The sequence below is a fragment of the Podarcis filfolensis genome (genome assembly GCF_964270895.1).
Source record: "Podarcis filfolensis genome assembly, chromosome: 9".
NCBI classification, from domain to species: Eukaryota; Metazoa; Chordata; class Lepidosauria; order Squamata; family Lacertidae; genus Podarcis; species Podarcis filfolensis.
Genome location: NC_139610.1, coordinates 66,649,173 through 66,663,479, shown reverse-complemented (window position 1 = coordinate 66,663,479; position 14,307 = coordinate 66,649,173). Strand labels below are relative to the sequence as shown.

General features: G+C 46.5%; 1 protein-coding gene across 2 annotated transcripts in view; it reads left to right on the top strand.

The window, feature by feature from the left end:
• Positions 1–14,307, top strand: part of FRAS1 (Fraser extracellular matrix complex subunit 1) — a 356,925-nt gene that overhangs the window by 302,864 nt on the left and 39,754 nt on the right. For both annotated transcript variants that reach the window (XM_083631513.1, XM_083631512.1), the window contains exons 51-55: positions 2,527–2,677; positions 6,908–7,067; positions 8,609–8,771; positions 11,312–11,558; positions 12,643–12,987. In XM_083631513.1, the coding sequence (XP_083487639.1) occupies positions 2,527–2,677; positions 6,908–7,067; positions 8,609–8,771; positions 11,312–11,558; positions 12,643–12,987 (1,066 nt within the window). The remainder of the gene's footprint in view (positions 1–2,526; positions 2,678–6,907; positions 7,068–8,608; positions 8,772–11,311; positions 11,559–12,642; positions 12,988–14,307) is intronic.

The window sequence follows — 14,307 nt, the reverse complement described above, 5'->3', positions numbered from 1 at the left end:
AGCATCACTGATGATTAAATGCCCACAGGTTGTCCTTACAGCTGTGCCTCATTGCCCAGATCTTCTGGGGCATGAAATCTATAAACCTTGCCATGTGGTATTGACTGAAAAAACGGGGGTGGTGGTTCTGGAGTTAAGAGTGCTTTAAGCGAAGGGGGAGTTGTCTTTCTTCCTTAATGCTGCCAGCCGTGATGATGGATGGAGCAGGGCTCCGTTGCTTGTTGCATCAGCAGCTGTGGCTAAACAAAGCCATCCATCTTAAACTGCAGGACTAAGGTCCCTGACAGCACAGTTCCTTCCCACCCACTCCGCAGACCTGCTCACTCTGATGTCTTACTCTGCTGCTATTGGCATTTGCGTTCCTGAAGCGCTTGTTGATTAATTGCTGTGATTAATCAAGCAATTCTTCCACCACCAATTAAAAGGTGTGGAAATGAAGGCAGGTGCTTTTAAAAAATAAATAAATTGAAAGCTCTGCTATGTGGATAGGTGTTGGTGCTGTTTCCCTGTTTCCCACCCTACTTGGTGTTGGTTCATACCTTCAAGAGCCAGTTACAGGTAGGTAGCCGTGTTGGTCTGCTGTAGTAGAAACAAAACAAAACAAAACAAATTAAAAAATTCCTTCCAGTAGCAACTTAGAGACCAACTAGGTTAGTTATTGGTATTTTGGATTTTGTTGTAAGCGGTGGTGTTTTCTGGTCACCTCCGTTCGGATTCTGTGGCGAAAGCAATCGATGTACTGTGGTACTCAGGTTAAGAACTTAATTCGTTCTGGAGGTATGTTCTTAACCTGAAGTCAAACCACAGTGCCTAGCTTCTGCCAACCTCGCAGTTCAAAAGCACACCAGTGCAAGTAGGTAAATAGGTGCCACTGCAGCGGGAAGGTAAATGGCGTTTCCATGCGCTCTGGCACTCGTCACAGTGTTCCTTTGTGCCAGAAGCAGTTTAGTCATGCTGGCCACATGACCCAGAAAACTGTCTGTGGACAAAGGCCAGCTCCCTTGGCCTGAAGCGAGATGAGCGCTGCAACACCATTGTCGCCTTTGACTGGACTTAACCCTCCAGGAGTCCTTTACCTTTACTGTGGCTGCAGAGCACCAAAGTGACCTTCCTGGGGTGCAAGCCTGGGCAGTGTGTATGGACGTCATGGGCTGCCCAGACAACAAGACTCCCCCACCCCAGCATCCCTGTTGAGGTCCAAAGTGTGTGTGGTTTGGGAGCTGCACGGCCAGGGAAAAAACAATGCTGTCCAGGGTTGTAAAGACTACGGAGAGAATAATTGGGTGCACTCTTCCCACCTTGGATCAAATCTACGCTTCCAGGTCCCATAAGAAAGCTGCAGAGATAGTGCAGGATAGTGCGTACCCCGGAAATGATCTCTTTCAGCTTCTGCCTTCTGGAAGAAGGTACAGGGTTATAAAGACTAGGATTAGCCGCCTGAGAAACAGTTTCTATCCCAATGCAATTTTGGTTTTAAACCAAGTTTAAGGTAGTCTCTATGGGAGTATATTGTATTTAATTATGGGGTATCAGAGTTTTTAGGGGCTAACCAGGCTGGGATAGCTGGGATAGCAGGCTTGTTGGTTTTTGAATGTCTGATGTAGATTTCTTCAACTTCGTTGTTCTGTATGAGACAATGACAATAAAGATTATCGTATCGTAAAGGAAAGCAGAGTTTGGCACCAGCTTGGCTGCAGGGGTTGCTGGAAGGAGGCGTACGAAGTGCCATCCAACCATTTTAGGGACTCCATTCCAGATTTGTGTAGGATTTATTCCCTAGCCTTTTCTTCTCCCAAATATACCCTGCAAGGCAGTGGGTACAGATTTTTCCCTTGGAGGTTTATTCCCGAAGCCTTTCTCACAAGTGAGTATGGCCGCAAAGCAGCAGAGGTTAAGGATCAGAGTTTTCCTTCTCCAATAAAACTGATACCAGCCTTGGACCCTGCTTTCTGCTTCCTCCCATGACATGTTTTGCTGTGGATACAGGGAAATGACATCTTCAATGTCTTCAGGTAGGGATGTGAAAGATTCCTTGTCTGAAACCCTATAGAGCTTCTGCCAGTCCGTGTAGACAACACTGAACTAGATGGACTCAGTGGTCCCAGCCTAAAGCAGCTTTCTGTGTTCCTAGATACAGGCATCATAGCAGCCAAGTAGGTTTGAACTTATAAATCGTCTTGGCTGAGCAACAGGGTAAGAATAACTGGATAAATAGATAAACAATCAAACTGCTTAACTGACCCCATAGTGGAGCCTCGATTTTCCATAACTTCTTTCTAGTTTCCTTGCCCTCCTTTTCCCTCCCTCTTCTTCCAAAGCAGCTCATTTCTTCTTCTGGTGCCTTCAGAGAAGGTTAGATTTCAGAGCCAGTTCTTAAGGGACGGACATTCAGATTTACGAATGTAGCCCAAGGGAATAACCTTTATCCATTGGAATAAACTCTTAGTTCCAACTTTCTGGCTCAGACCCAGGAACTGTTGATATCTGTTTAAGTGTATAAACACTGCCTTCGTGTCTTCAATCCAGCCAAAAAATCTGATCACCAAGAAAGAGCTGTTGACTATGGATCCCGATACAGAAGACAAACAGCTGATCTACGAGATAACAGCTGGGCCAGAGCACGGTTATGTGGAGAAGAAGTTGCAGCCGGGAGTGTCAGTGACTACGTTTACTCAAGGTAGGAAAGCAGTGCTAGGAAAGACATTTGCCCTTTTTTGTGCTTCATCATAGTTTTAGCTGCACTGTATTACTTTTCAGGGGACGCGGGTGGCGCTGTGGGTTAAACCACAGAGCCTAGGACTTGCCAATCAGAAGGTCGGTGGTTTGAATCCCCGCGACGGGGTGAGCTCCCGTTGCTCGGTCCCTGCTCCTGCCAACCTAGCAGTTTGAAAGCATGTCAAAGTGCAAGTAGATAAATAGGTACCGCTCCGGTGGGGAAGGTAAACGGCGTTTCCATGAGCTGCTCTGGTTCACCAGAAGCGGCTTAGTCATGCTGGCCACATGACCCAGAAGCTGTACGCCGGCTCCCTCAGCCAGTAAAGCGAGATGAGCGCCGCAACCCCAGAGTCGGCCACGACTGTACCCAATGGTCAGGGGTCCCTTTACCTTTACCTTTATTACTTTTCGGTATGTTGGAGGCCAGGGAAGAACCAATCAGTCTAAATTTGGTTTGCACCAATTCAACATATGTTTGGTTTTAAGTCCCGTCCACATTCCACAAATCGGAACAACACAGTGAGGCTTTTGAATTTCACAGGGAGGGACTGAAGGCCCTGCTGCCATCATTGCATGCATTTTTTTGAAAGCAAATGCAAATTGCATAAATGAATGAATGAGGAGGCTGAGAAATCTCAGAGCCATCTCCAAGCCACATCCATCAGGGCTGTTTTGTAGTTCTTTGTGTCGTTCTTGCTTTATTCAAACATTTTATATCAATTTGCAAGCCACATCCAGAAACCAGGATATCCTTATGACTTATATCACTTCCTCAGCCTACTACCCTCCAGATGTTGTTCAACTCCAGCTCCCATCGTCTCTTGACAGGCCTTCTCTGCAGTGGCTCCCTGTCTGTGGAATGCTCTCCCTAGGGAAGTTCGCCTGGCACCTTCATCATACATCATTAGGCAAAAACGTTCCTTTTTAACCAGGCCTTTGGTTGATCTGATATACGTCCTATGTCCTTTTAAAATATGCTTGGGGGGGCTATTGGGTTGTTGTTTTTATTTTTATTATGTATTTTGTGGTTTTGTGTCTTGATTTTATTCAGTAAACCACCCTGAAACCCCCAGGTATAGGGCAGTATATAAATTAAATAAGCAAATAAATAGGTCATGGTGGCTGGGACTGATAGAATCATAGAGTTGGAAGGAACCGCAAGGGATATCTAGTCCAACCCCTTGCAATGCAGGAATCTTTTGCCCAACTTGGGGCTCAAACCCACGACCCTAAGATCAAGAATCTTTTGTTGTTTAGTCGTGTCCGACTCTTCGTGACCCCATGGACCAGAGCACGCCAGGCATTCCTGTCTTCCACTGCCTCCCGCAGTTTGGTCAGACTCATGTTTGTAGCTTCAAGAACACTGTCCAACCATCTTGTCCTCTGTCATCCCCTTCTCCTTGTGCCCTCCATCTTTCCCAACATCAGGGTCTTTTCCAGGGAGTCTTCTCTTCTCATGAGGTGGCCAAAGTATTAGAGCCTCAGCTTCAGGATCTGTCCTTCCAGTGAGCACTCAGGGCTGATTTCCTTCAGAATGGATAGGTTCTTGCAGTCCACGGGACTCTCAAGAGTCTCCTCCAGCACCATAATTCAAAAGCATGCTCTACTAAAGCAGGAATGGGAGTCTCAACAACATCTGGAGGGTTATCGAAAATGTATAACTTTTTACTGGAATGGAACACAAAAGATGAACTGACAAAAGGAGTAATTATAAAATGGGCAATAGATTTTGGATATAACATCGAATATGACGCTTGGGTGAAACTGTGGAACGGAGGCTTAAAATTTACGGTGTGTACTACTTTAAAAGAAAACATAATGAAAATGATGTACCGCTGGTACCGTAATTTTCGCTCCAAAACACCCCTTTTTTTGCTCCTAGAAAGTAAGGGAAAATGCCTGTGCGTGTTACGGAGTGAATGCACTCGACCGGAGCCATGGCTGCCGTCAGTCAAGCAAAGCGGGAGCCGCTTGCAGGGCTTTGCACGGCTCTAGCTTTGCTTGTTTTACAGCCAGGAGGAGGGGAAGGAGCCAAGGAAGAGGGAGGGAAGGAGAGCCATGGCAGCAAAGTGGGCAGCAGCCGCTTACACGGGAGGAGGGACAAAAGGGAGCCATAGCGAGCCGGAAAAAGCGCCGCGTAGCCAGCAACAGCTGCTGCAGCCTCAGCTAGCAAAGGTCTGTGCGCTCTCTAAACGGAGCAATGAGGCTGCAGAGGGACGGCAGGGCACAGGAGGGCTCTGAGCCGCGAGCGCAGTGAAAACCAGTAAAAAAGTTTTTAAAAAGGCTGCTGGGGACAGGAGAGCACGGGATGAGGGAGGGGGGGAAATTATGATTCTCCCAGCATCTCAGCTGATCCGCTGAGCAGGACTTGGGTTGCAGGGGATTCGCCATTAGCTGCGTAAAGCAGCAAAGAGGGAGAGAAGGAGCAAAGCGGGAGAGGAAAGGAGCTGCTTACACTGCTGTAAGTGGCTGCTGTCCGGTTGGCTCCTTTAAAGCAACAGTGCTCTTTCCCTCCCCCCTCCCTGCTCAGCTCGGGGAAAAGCTCCTTTTCCACACACCCCACGCAAGCTCCTTCTCCCCTTAAACCCCTCTCCTGCATCATTAGCAGCATCCTTCTCCACACACCCCATGCGTGTTCCTTCTCCCCTTAAACCCCTCTCCTGCATCATAGCAGCATCCTTCTCCACACACCCCACGCGTGTTCCTTCTCCCCTTAAACTCCTCGCCTGCATTATTAGCCGCATCCTTCTCCACATACCCTACGCGTGTTCCTTCTCCTCTTAAACCCCTCGCCTGCATTATTAGCCGCATCCTTCTCCACACCCCCCACGCATGTTCCTTCTCTCCGCATCCTTCTCCACACACCCCACGCGTGTTCCTTCTCCCCTTAAACCCCTCGCCTGCATCATTAGCAGCATCCTTCTCCACACACCCCACGCATGTTCCTTCTCCCCTTAAACCCCTCTTCTGCATTATTAGCAGCATCCTTCTCCACCCACCCCACACGTGCTCCTTGTCCCTTGAATGCTTTTCCTTCCCTCCCCACTTAAAATGTGGTTACAAAGCACGGATCCACATGGATCCTCAGGATTTTTGCACTGGGTCACCCCAAGTTCACCATCAGATCACATAGCATATCCATGGCTACAGCCTGCACCAAAAAACACATACGCACCCACTGTATCATGGGGTTGCAATGGCGCAAAAACGTGGTTACAAAGCATGGATCCACATGGATCCTCAGGATTTTTGCATTGGGCGACCCAAACTCACCGTCAGATCACGTCTGTGACCACAGCATGAACCACAAAAATCATACATCCACTGTTTCATTTAGAATATTTTTTTATTGTTTTCCTCCTCTAAAAACTACGTGCGTGTTATGTTCAGGTGCGTGTTATAGAGCGAAAAATATGGTATTTAACACCTGTCAAGCTAGCAAAAATGTACAGAATGAGCAGTAAAGCATGTTGGAAACGTAGAATGAAGGATGGAGAATTTTTTCACATGTGGTGGACGTGTGAGAAAATGAAAACAATTTGGGATATGATTTACAACGAATTGAAAAAAAATTGTTTAAATATACTTTCCCAAAAAACCCAGAAGCATTTCTGCTGGGCTTGGTAGGAGATGAAATAATAAAAGCAGATCAGAGATTATTTATGTATGCTACAACTGCTGCCAGAATCTTAGGAGCCCCAAAATGGAAAACTCAGGAAATACCAACATCAATGGAGTGGCAGACAAAAATGGTTGAATATGTGGAATTAGCAAAACTGACCCACAGAATCCGTAACCAAGAGGAAACAAAGTTCAGAAGTGAATGGAGTAAATTTGTGGAGTATGTACGTAATACTTGTAGAAGTTTAAAGACTGTAGTAGGATTAAAATAAATCTTATGGCATGAATAGGATGATGTTAAGAATCTGTGAAAAAAGGAAAAATTAATATGAAAACCTCTGAAGGGAGGGAGGGAAGTCCGTGCTCGATAGAGCGTTGGGAAAATAAGTGTACATAAGGTTGTAGAACATTAGTGTATTTATTTTGTTTTGTTTGTGTTAAAGAAAACTTAACAAAAAGCATTTAAAAAAAAAACATCTGGAGGGAAACCAAGTTGGGGGAGGCTGGTATCTACGTATGCAAAAATTGTTAAGTTCGAAGATTAGTTCATTGAGGCGTCTCTTCCCAACAGAGGAAGTGAACTTGGGATTGATCGAGTACGTGCTACACGAGGAGCAGACTCAAGAGACAGAAGACAGTTTTCAGTTTCTTGTAAAGGACAGCAAACCCAGTATGGTCACTGACAATACCTTCCATATCCAGTGGTCTCTTATCAGCTTTCAGCACACCAGGTAAGCTACTCAGCTGAGCAGCAGAAAATTAAGGTATGCTACACTTCAGAATGCTAAAGATTCTAGCAGCTGCCTGTCAACTTTAATCTGCTTCACCCATTGGCTGAGTCCTTGCTGCTGCGATGTCATGGAATGTTCACAAACAGTCGGAGGCTAGAAGCTTGCTTGCCTTTGAGGATTGCCGTTTTAATTATTTGTAAATCACTTTGGGTGTTGTTTTAATAGAAAAGGAATCTATACAGTGGTACCTCGGGTTAAGTACTTAATTCGTTCCGGAGGTCTGTTCTTAACCTGAAACTGTTCTTAACCTGAAGCACCACTTTAGCTAATGGGGGGCCTCCTGCTGCTGCCGCGCTGCCGGAGCACGATTTCTGTTCTCATCCTGAAGCAAAGTTCTTAACCTGAGGTACTATTTCTGGGTTAGCAGAGTCTGTAACCTGAAGCGTATGTAACCTGAAGCGTATGTAACCCGAGGTACCACTGTAAATATTTTAAATAGTTAAACAGGAGTGAGGGGGTGAGGTCACTTTAAACAGGAGGGAAAACTTCCAGAGGTCAGCTTTGTGCTGTTATCAAAAATCAGGGACCAGGCCAAAGGTGCTAGAGAGAACTGGGAACTGGAGACCCAAGAGGTAGGGAGTGTGTGGAATAAATAGCCCTTGTGCAGTGGGTTAAGAAACAGAAAGGGGTGGTTGGAGGAGTCTTTGCAACCCAAGGAGACCGTAGAGTTGAAGAACCAAGCGGGTAGCTTGGGAAGGGGAACACATTTATGAGGTACAGGGACAGAAAAATAGGTGTGTCATTGACAAGAAGAAGGGAAAGTGGCAGGGGTACTGGTGGGCAGGCAGGATGGGCTGCCTGGTTGGGCTCGAACCACCAACCTTCCGGTTAACAGCCAGATGCACTGACCCATTGTGCCACCTGCCCCAGACGAAGACGGGTGGGTCTGCATGTGTGTTGTGGATGGGGGCGGAATGGGGTCGACTTTCCATTTGCTGACTTAAACTAATCAGCCGGATCTGTCTAACTTCAGCCTCTGTATTTGCTCGTTTATTTTATTTACTTACATATCTTGTTATCCCGCCTAATCTCCCAAGGGGAACTCAAGGCAGCGCACAGATCAGATTACAACAGATAATATTTACATCTGATTAGCTGATAATGAGCAACACACTACAGGATGCATTGTTCAACCAGATTGGTACTAACTAGATTTCTGACAAGAAGAATTTTGTCGTGGCGCTTTTATTTACTTATTTTTTCCCCGGCGTCAGATCACGCCAATTCAATTATGGCGAATCACCCTAATTAAGGCAGATTGCACATTCTTCGCTGAACGAGAGGAAGCAAATGCACTGAAATTAATTAAACCGATACAAACTGAATGTAGTGATCGACTTCAGCCCCCTGAAATCAGTGGGACATGAATTCACAATTTAGCAGTATTCAGCCCCACTGGTTTCTGTGCACTTCAGAGCCTCTGGGCTGCATCTCCTTGGTTACATGGAGGGGGGGGGAACTCATTCTCTCTCTCTTTCCAGCTACAATGTCAGTGAAAAGGCAGGCTCCATCAGTGTCACAGTGAAGAGGACGGGTAACCTCAAACAATATGCTATTGTTCTGTGCCGTACGGAGCAGGGAACTGCCACCTCCAGCTCAGCTTCACGGCCAGGAGAACAGGACTACGTGGAATATGCAGGCCAGGTGGGTTCAGAAAAAAATGCTGCACACCCTGGGAAAAAATCCACAGTGGAATGCTCTACACCAGTGGTTCTCAACCTGTGGTTCCCCAGATGTTGTTGGACTACAACTGCCATCATCCCTGAGCTCTGGCCTTGCTAGCTAGGGGTGATGGGAGTTGTAGTTCAACAGTATCTGGGGACCCACAGGTTGAGAAAGGCTGCTCAACACCATGGGTAGGCAACCTAAGGCCCGGGGGCTGGATCTGGCCCAATTGCCTTGTAAATCTGGCCCGCAGATGGTCCAGGAATGAGCGTGTTTTTACATGAGTAGAATGTGCCCTTTTATTTAAAATGCATCTCTGGGTTATTTGTGGGGCATAGAAATTCGTTCATTCCCCCCTAAAAAATATAGTCTGGCCCTCCACAAGGTCTGAGGGACAGTGGACCAGCCCCCTGCTGAAAAGGTTTGCTGATCCCTGCTCTACAATGTCTTACCCAAAGGGTGAAGTGTTAGGTGGGCATGGTAACAAGCCCAGAGAAGCTTCCTGGACTGAACCTCTTCCTTTCACCCAGCTGTGGAAAAACGTGGCAGAGAGTATTGAGTCAGGAGCAGTCACCTAAACTGGGCATCTCCAGTCTGGGCTTGGCGGCTCTTGTCCGGTGTCAAGACCAGGCCAGCTGTAGCCGAATCCAGACCTAGATGGGCGTCTTCAGTTTGGCATACTTGCAGTCAGGTGTCAGGTTTGGGGACGTGAGTCAGAGATAGCTGAAGACAAGGGCTAGAGTCCATCAGGGAAGGGATGGTCTTCTGTCGCTCAAATAAGGGAAGAAGTCCAGGCTGCCAGACCTGGAAAACCCCAGGTGCTTACTACTGTCTGCCGGTCACAGAGACTGATGTTCCTCAGTTCTGCTTCCCATTGCGCCTGAGCATCTCAGGTATCTCAGTAAGCAAAGTTTCCTTCTCGTCCCATGTGAGTCCCAGGTTATGCCCCAAAGTCCCTAACATCCCATTGTTGAACTGTATCTCTGTCAGGCTTCGGGGAATCGCCTTCCTCCCCCATGGCAGTAAATAAGAAGAGATCAAATGAAAGGAACGTATTACCAGTTAGATTCTTTAATAATCACAGTGAGAGACAAAAGAACCCGTCTACCTAGAATGGCGGTGCTCCCAATTAAGGCTCACACCCCCTCCGTCCCTATTAATCTACGTCACTCCCACATTTTGTAATCTGAGCTTGTATCGTCTGCGCTTTCTGTTCTGAGACTTTCGGAGCCCTTCTTGACCTTGGGGAGGGTGGTGGAGGAATGCTGTCCAACGACTGTGAATCTGTTAACCCTCTCTCTCCCAGTGCTTCTTCTCCTACCTGTTCCCCATCCAGTATTTCCCAGCTTCTGCCTTCTGAACTGTGCCCCTCTGCAAACCACTGTTCCAAATCTATACTGTCCTCCTGCTCCTAGGAAGATGCAGAATCGGGATGGGTGGGTGGTGGTGGCTCCTACCATTCTTCCTCAGTGCAGCCCTCCTCATCATGGTCCCTGACACTCTCTGGGGTGGGGAGATGTGTTTTAGTGTGGAGGGGAACTGGACAACAGAATAGGATTAAGAAAGGCAAAAGTAGAAAAGCATACAGGGCAGCTTAAGGGGCATTGCGACACTGAGTCAATAATGTTGTTGTTGTTTACTCATTTAGTCGTGTCATGACCCCATGGACCAGAGCACACCAGGCACTCCTGTCTTCTACTGCCTCCCACAGCTTGGTCAAACTCATGTTTGTAGCTTCGAGAACACTGTCCAACCATCTCTTCCTCTGTCGTCCCCTTCTCCTTGTGCCCTCAATCTTTCCCAACATCAGGGTCTTTTCTAGGGAGTCTTCTTCTCTTCTCATGAGGTGGCCAAAGTATTGGAGCCTCAGCTTCAGGATCTGTCCTTCCAGTGAGCACTCAGGGCTGATTTCCTTCAGAATGGATAGGTGTGATCTTCTTGCAGTCCATGGGACTCTCAAGAGTCTCTTCTAGCACCATAATTCAAAAGCATCAATTTTTCAGCCATCAGCCTTCTTTATGGTCCAGCTCTCGCTTCCATACATCACTACTGGGAAAACCATAGCTTTAACTATACAGACCTTTGTTGGCAAGGTGATGTCTCTGCTTTTTAAGATGCTGTCTGGGTTTGTCATTGCTTTCCTCCCAAGAAGCAGGTGTCTTTTAATTTCATGACTGCTGTCACCACCTGCAGTGATCATGGAGCCCAAGAAAGTAAAATCTCTCACTGCCTCCAATTCTTCCCCTTCTATTTGCCAGGAGGTGATGGGACCAGTAGCCATGATCTTAGTTCTTTTGATGCTGAGCTTCAGACCATATGTTGTGCTCTCCAATTTCACTCTCATTAAAAGGTTCCTTAATTCCTCCTCACTTTTGAGTCAATAATGACCGTTCCCAAATAATGTCTCACTGCCGTGGAATTCATAAAACAGCAGCAGCAGGCCTGTTTTCCAGTTAAGGTCTGCTTCAGCCTTTTATACCCTTCTGCACGTAGTCAATGCACAACCTTGCTCCACACAGGTTCAGTTTGATGAACGGGAGGACACGAAATCCTGCACTATCCTGATAAACGACGACAATGTCTTTGAGAACACGGAGAGCTTCACTGTGGAGCTCAGCATGCCTGCCTATGCCTTGCTGGGGGACATCACCGAGGCCAAAGTCTTCATCAACGATGCGGAAGATGAGCCTACCTTGCAGTTTGACAAGAAAGTCTACCACATCAGCGAGAGTGCTGGCATCCTCTCTGCCCCCATTGAAAGGAAAGGTGTGTTGCATTACAGCTTAGAGCAGGGAATGGGAAGCAGGTACAAATGGATGTCCAGTAAATAATACAATCCTAAGGGACGCGGGTGGTGCTGTGGTCTAAACCACTGAGCCTCTTGGGCTTGCCGATCAGAAGGTTGACGGTTCGAATCCTAGCGATGGGGTGAGCTCCCGTTGCTCGGTCCCTGCTCCTGCCAACCTAGCAGTTTGAAAGCACGCCAAAGGGCAAGTAGATAAATAGGTACTGCTCCAGCAGGAAGGTAAACGGCATTTCCGTGCGCTGCTCTGGTTCGCCAGAAGCGGCTTAGTCATGCTGGCCACATGACCCGGAAGCTGTACGCCGGCTGCCTCGGCCAGTAAAGCGAGATGAGCGCCGCAACCCCAGAGTCAGCCACGACTGGACCTAATGCTCAGGGGTCCCTTTCCCTTTATATCTGGCCAAAGTATATATCTCAGAAATAAATGTAATGTTACACTGTGACTGGACAATTCACTAATGTTTCATACCGAAGCCTAGCAATAGAAATCCTAAAAGGGAATCTAGATTCGCATTAAAGTCATATATCAACCCAAACTAACAACAGTATGAAGCAAAATGTAGGATCTTGTTCCAGTTCATTAGCAAATTTTTATGCAAACCTAAGTCTGCACTCAAGGGTCTAAACTCTGTATAAAGTAATATAAAAGTAGAAATTTTATAATTATTTATTACATTTATATGCCACCTTTATCTTCCATTGAGACTAAGGTGGTATACACATCCCCATTACATCCTCACAACAACCCGGTGAGATAGGTTAGGTTCAGAGATGGTGACTGGCCCAAGGCCACACAGTGAGCTTCATGGCAGAGTGGGGATTCCATCCCTGGTCTCCAGGGTCCAACCCTCTAAGAATTATGCCACACAGGGGACACTTAATCTTAGGGTTGTGGGTTTGAGTCCCATGTTGGGCGAAAGAGTTGTGCATTTCAGGGGGTTGGACTAGATGACCCACGTGGTCCCTTCCACCTGTACAACTCTGCGATTCTCTGAACCAGTTGTCCTGAAAAGCAACTTTTGTATAACTCTGTGCTGTGCGTTACAGGCGACTCCAGCAGCACTGTGTCTGCAGTTTGCTACACGGTCCCCAAAAGTGCCAAAGGCAGCAGTGCACATGCCTTAGAGTCTGGATCAGACTTCAAGTCCAGGGGGATGTCCAATGAAAATCGCGTGGTGCTGGGGCCTGGCGTCACCATGACCACCTGCGACGTGAAGCTGATTGACGACAGCGAGTATGAAGAGGAGGAGGAATTCGAAATCGCGCTTGCCGACGCGTCGGAGAACGCGCGCATAGGGAGCATCGCTTCAGCGAAGGTCATGATCAGCGGTCCCAATGATGCCTCAACAGTGTCCCTTGGAATGGCCACTTTTACAGTCAGTGAGGATGCAGGTGAGAGACTATGATTATTTTACCCTTGCTCTCTTCTTATGGGGCTCAAGTTTATTTTCAAAGAGTGCATAAGCCTACAGTGGTACCTTGGTTTTCGAACGTAATCCATTCTGGAAAACCGTTCAAGTTCTGAAACGTTCGAAAACTGAAGACTCAACAGCCTTGCACTCAGCGGAAGCCACGTGGCATGTTCGACTTCCAATGCATGTTCGAAAACCAAAGCATTTAAGTAATTTAATTTAATGTAATATAAATTATATTGAAAAATCAGAACTCCTGTTAGAATAAACAAGTTCCCTTATAAATACTGGAATACTAAATAAGATGGATAACAATGTGAAACAGAAAAAGAAGCAGAAAATTGGTTTAAAAGTATGTGAAAGAAAGTAATAAAAGTGGAAAGAAATTGCAATTGAGTAGATTGGAAGTTTATCACAAGGGTAGGGTGAGGGGTGAGGGATGGTGGTGGGAAAATGAAGTATTTGTGGGATTGAGTGTGGGTATGTATGAATATTCTTAAGGATTGTATGAAATGTATGTTTCCATGTTCGTATATTCGCAACATGCATGTATTAATGTTGAATTATTTTAATAATAATAAAACAAAACAAAAAAAACCCCAAAGCATTTACTTCCAGGTTTACGGCGTTCATAAACCAAAATGTTCGTCAATGAAGACGTTCGAAAACCGAGGTACCACTATAGTTAAAGAAGGCACCAAATGTCCCCAGTTCCAAGCATCTGTCTGGCATCTGCCCACTTTAATGGGGGGAAATGCGAGTTCAAGTTCAGCTCTTACTATTATTTATTACATTGATATCTCCCTTCATCCAAGAATCACAGGATGGTGTGCAAAATAAAACACAAAAAATAACAATAACCTCCCCTCCAGTTTAAACAGCCAAATGTTGTTTAATTAACCAGAGAAACCATGGTTTCTTTTATAGAATTGTAGAGTTGGAAGGGACCCCACGGTTCATCTACTGTAGTACAAAACCTTGCAATGCAGGAATCTTTGTGTCCATTGACTTTTAGGCTACCTTCCTAGGAGCTATTTCTTCAAGGGCCAGCAAATTAAGGCATAGGAAGCTGCCTTGGCCCATTGGTTCTTCTAGCTCAGTATTGTCTGACTGGCAGTGGCTCTATAGGGTTTCAGGCAAGGCCTACTTAGAGATGCTGAGGAGTGAACCAGACGTCTTCTGCACACGAAACAAGTGCTTGGATTCAAGCTGGGCTACCAAGGAGAAAAAGACTTCCTTTGCATGTGCAGCTTAAAAGCAAGCCACACCTGCAAAGGAAGAAAGGAGGAATCGAGAGCAC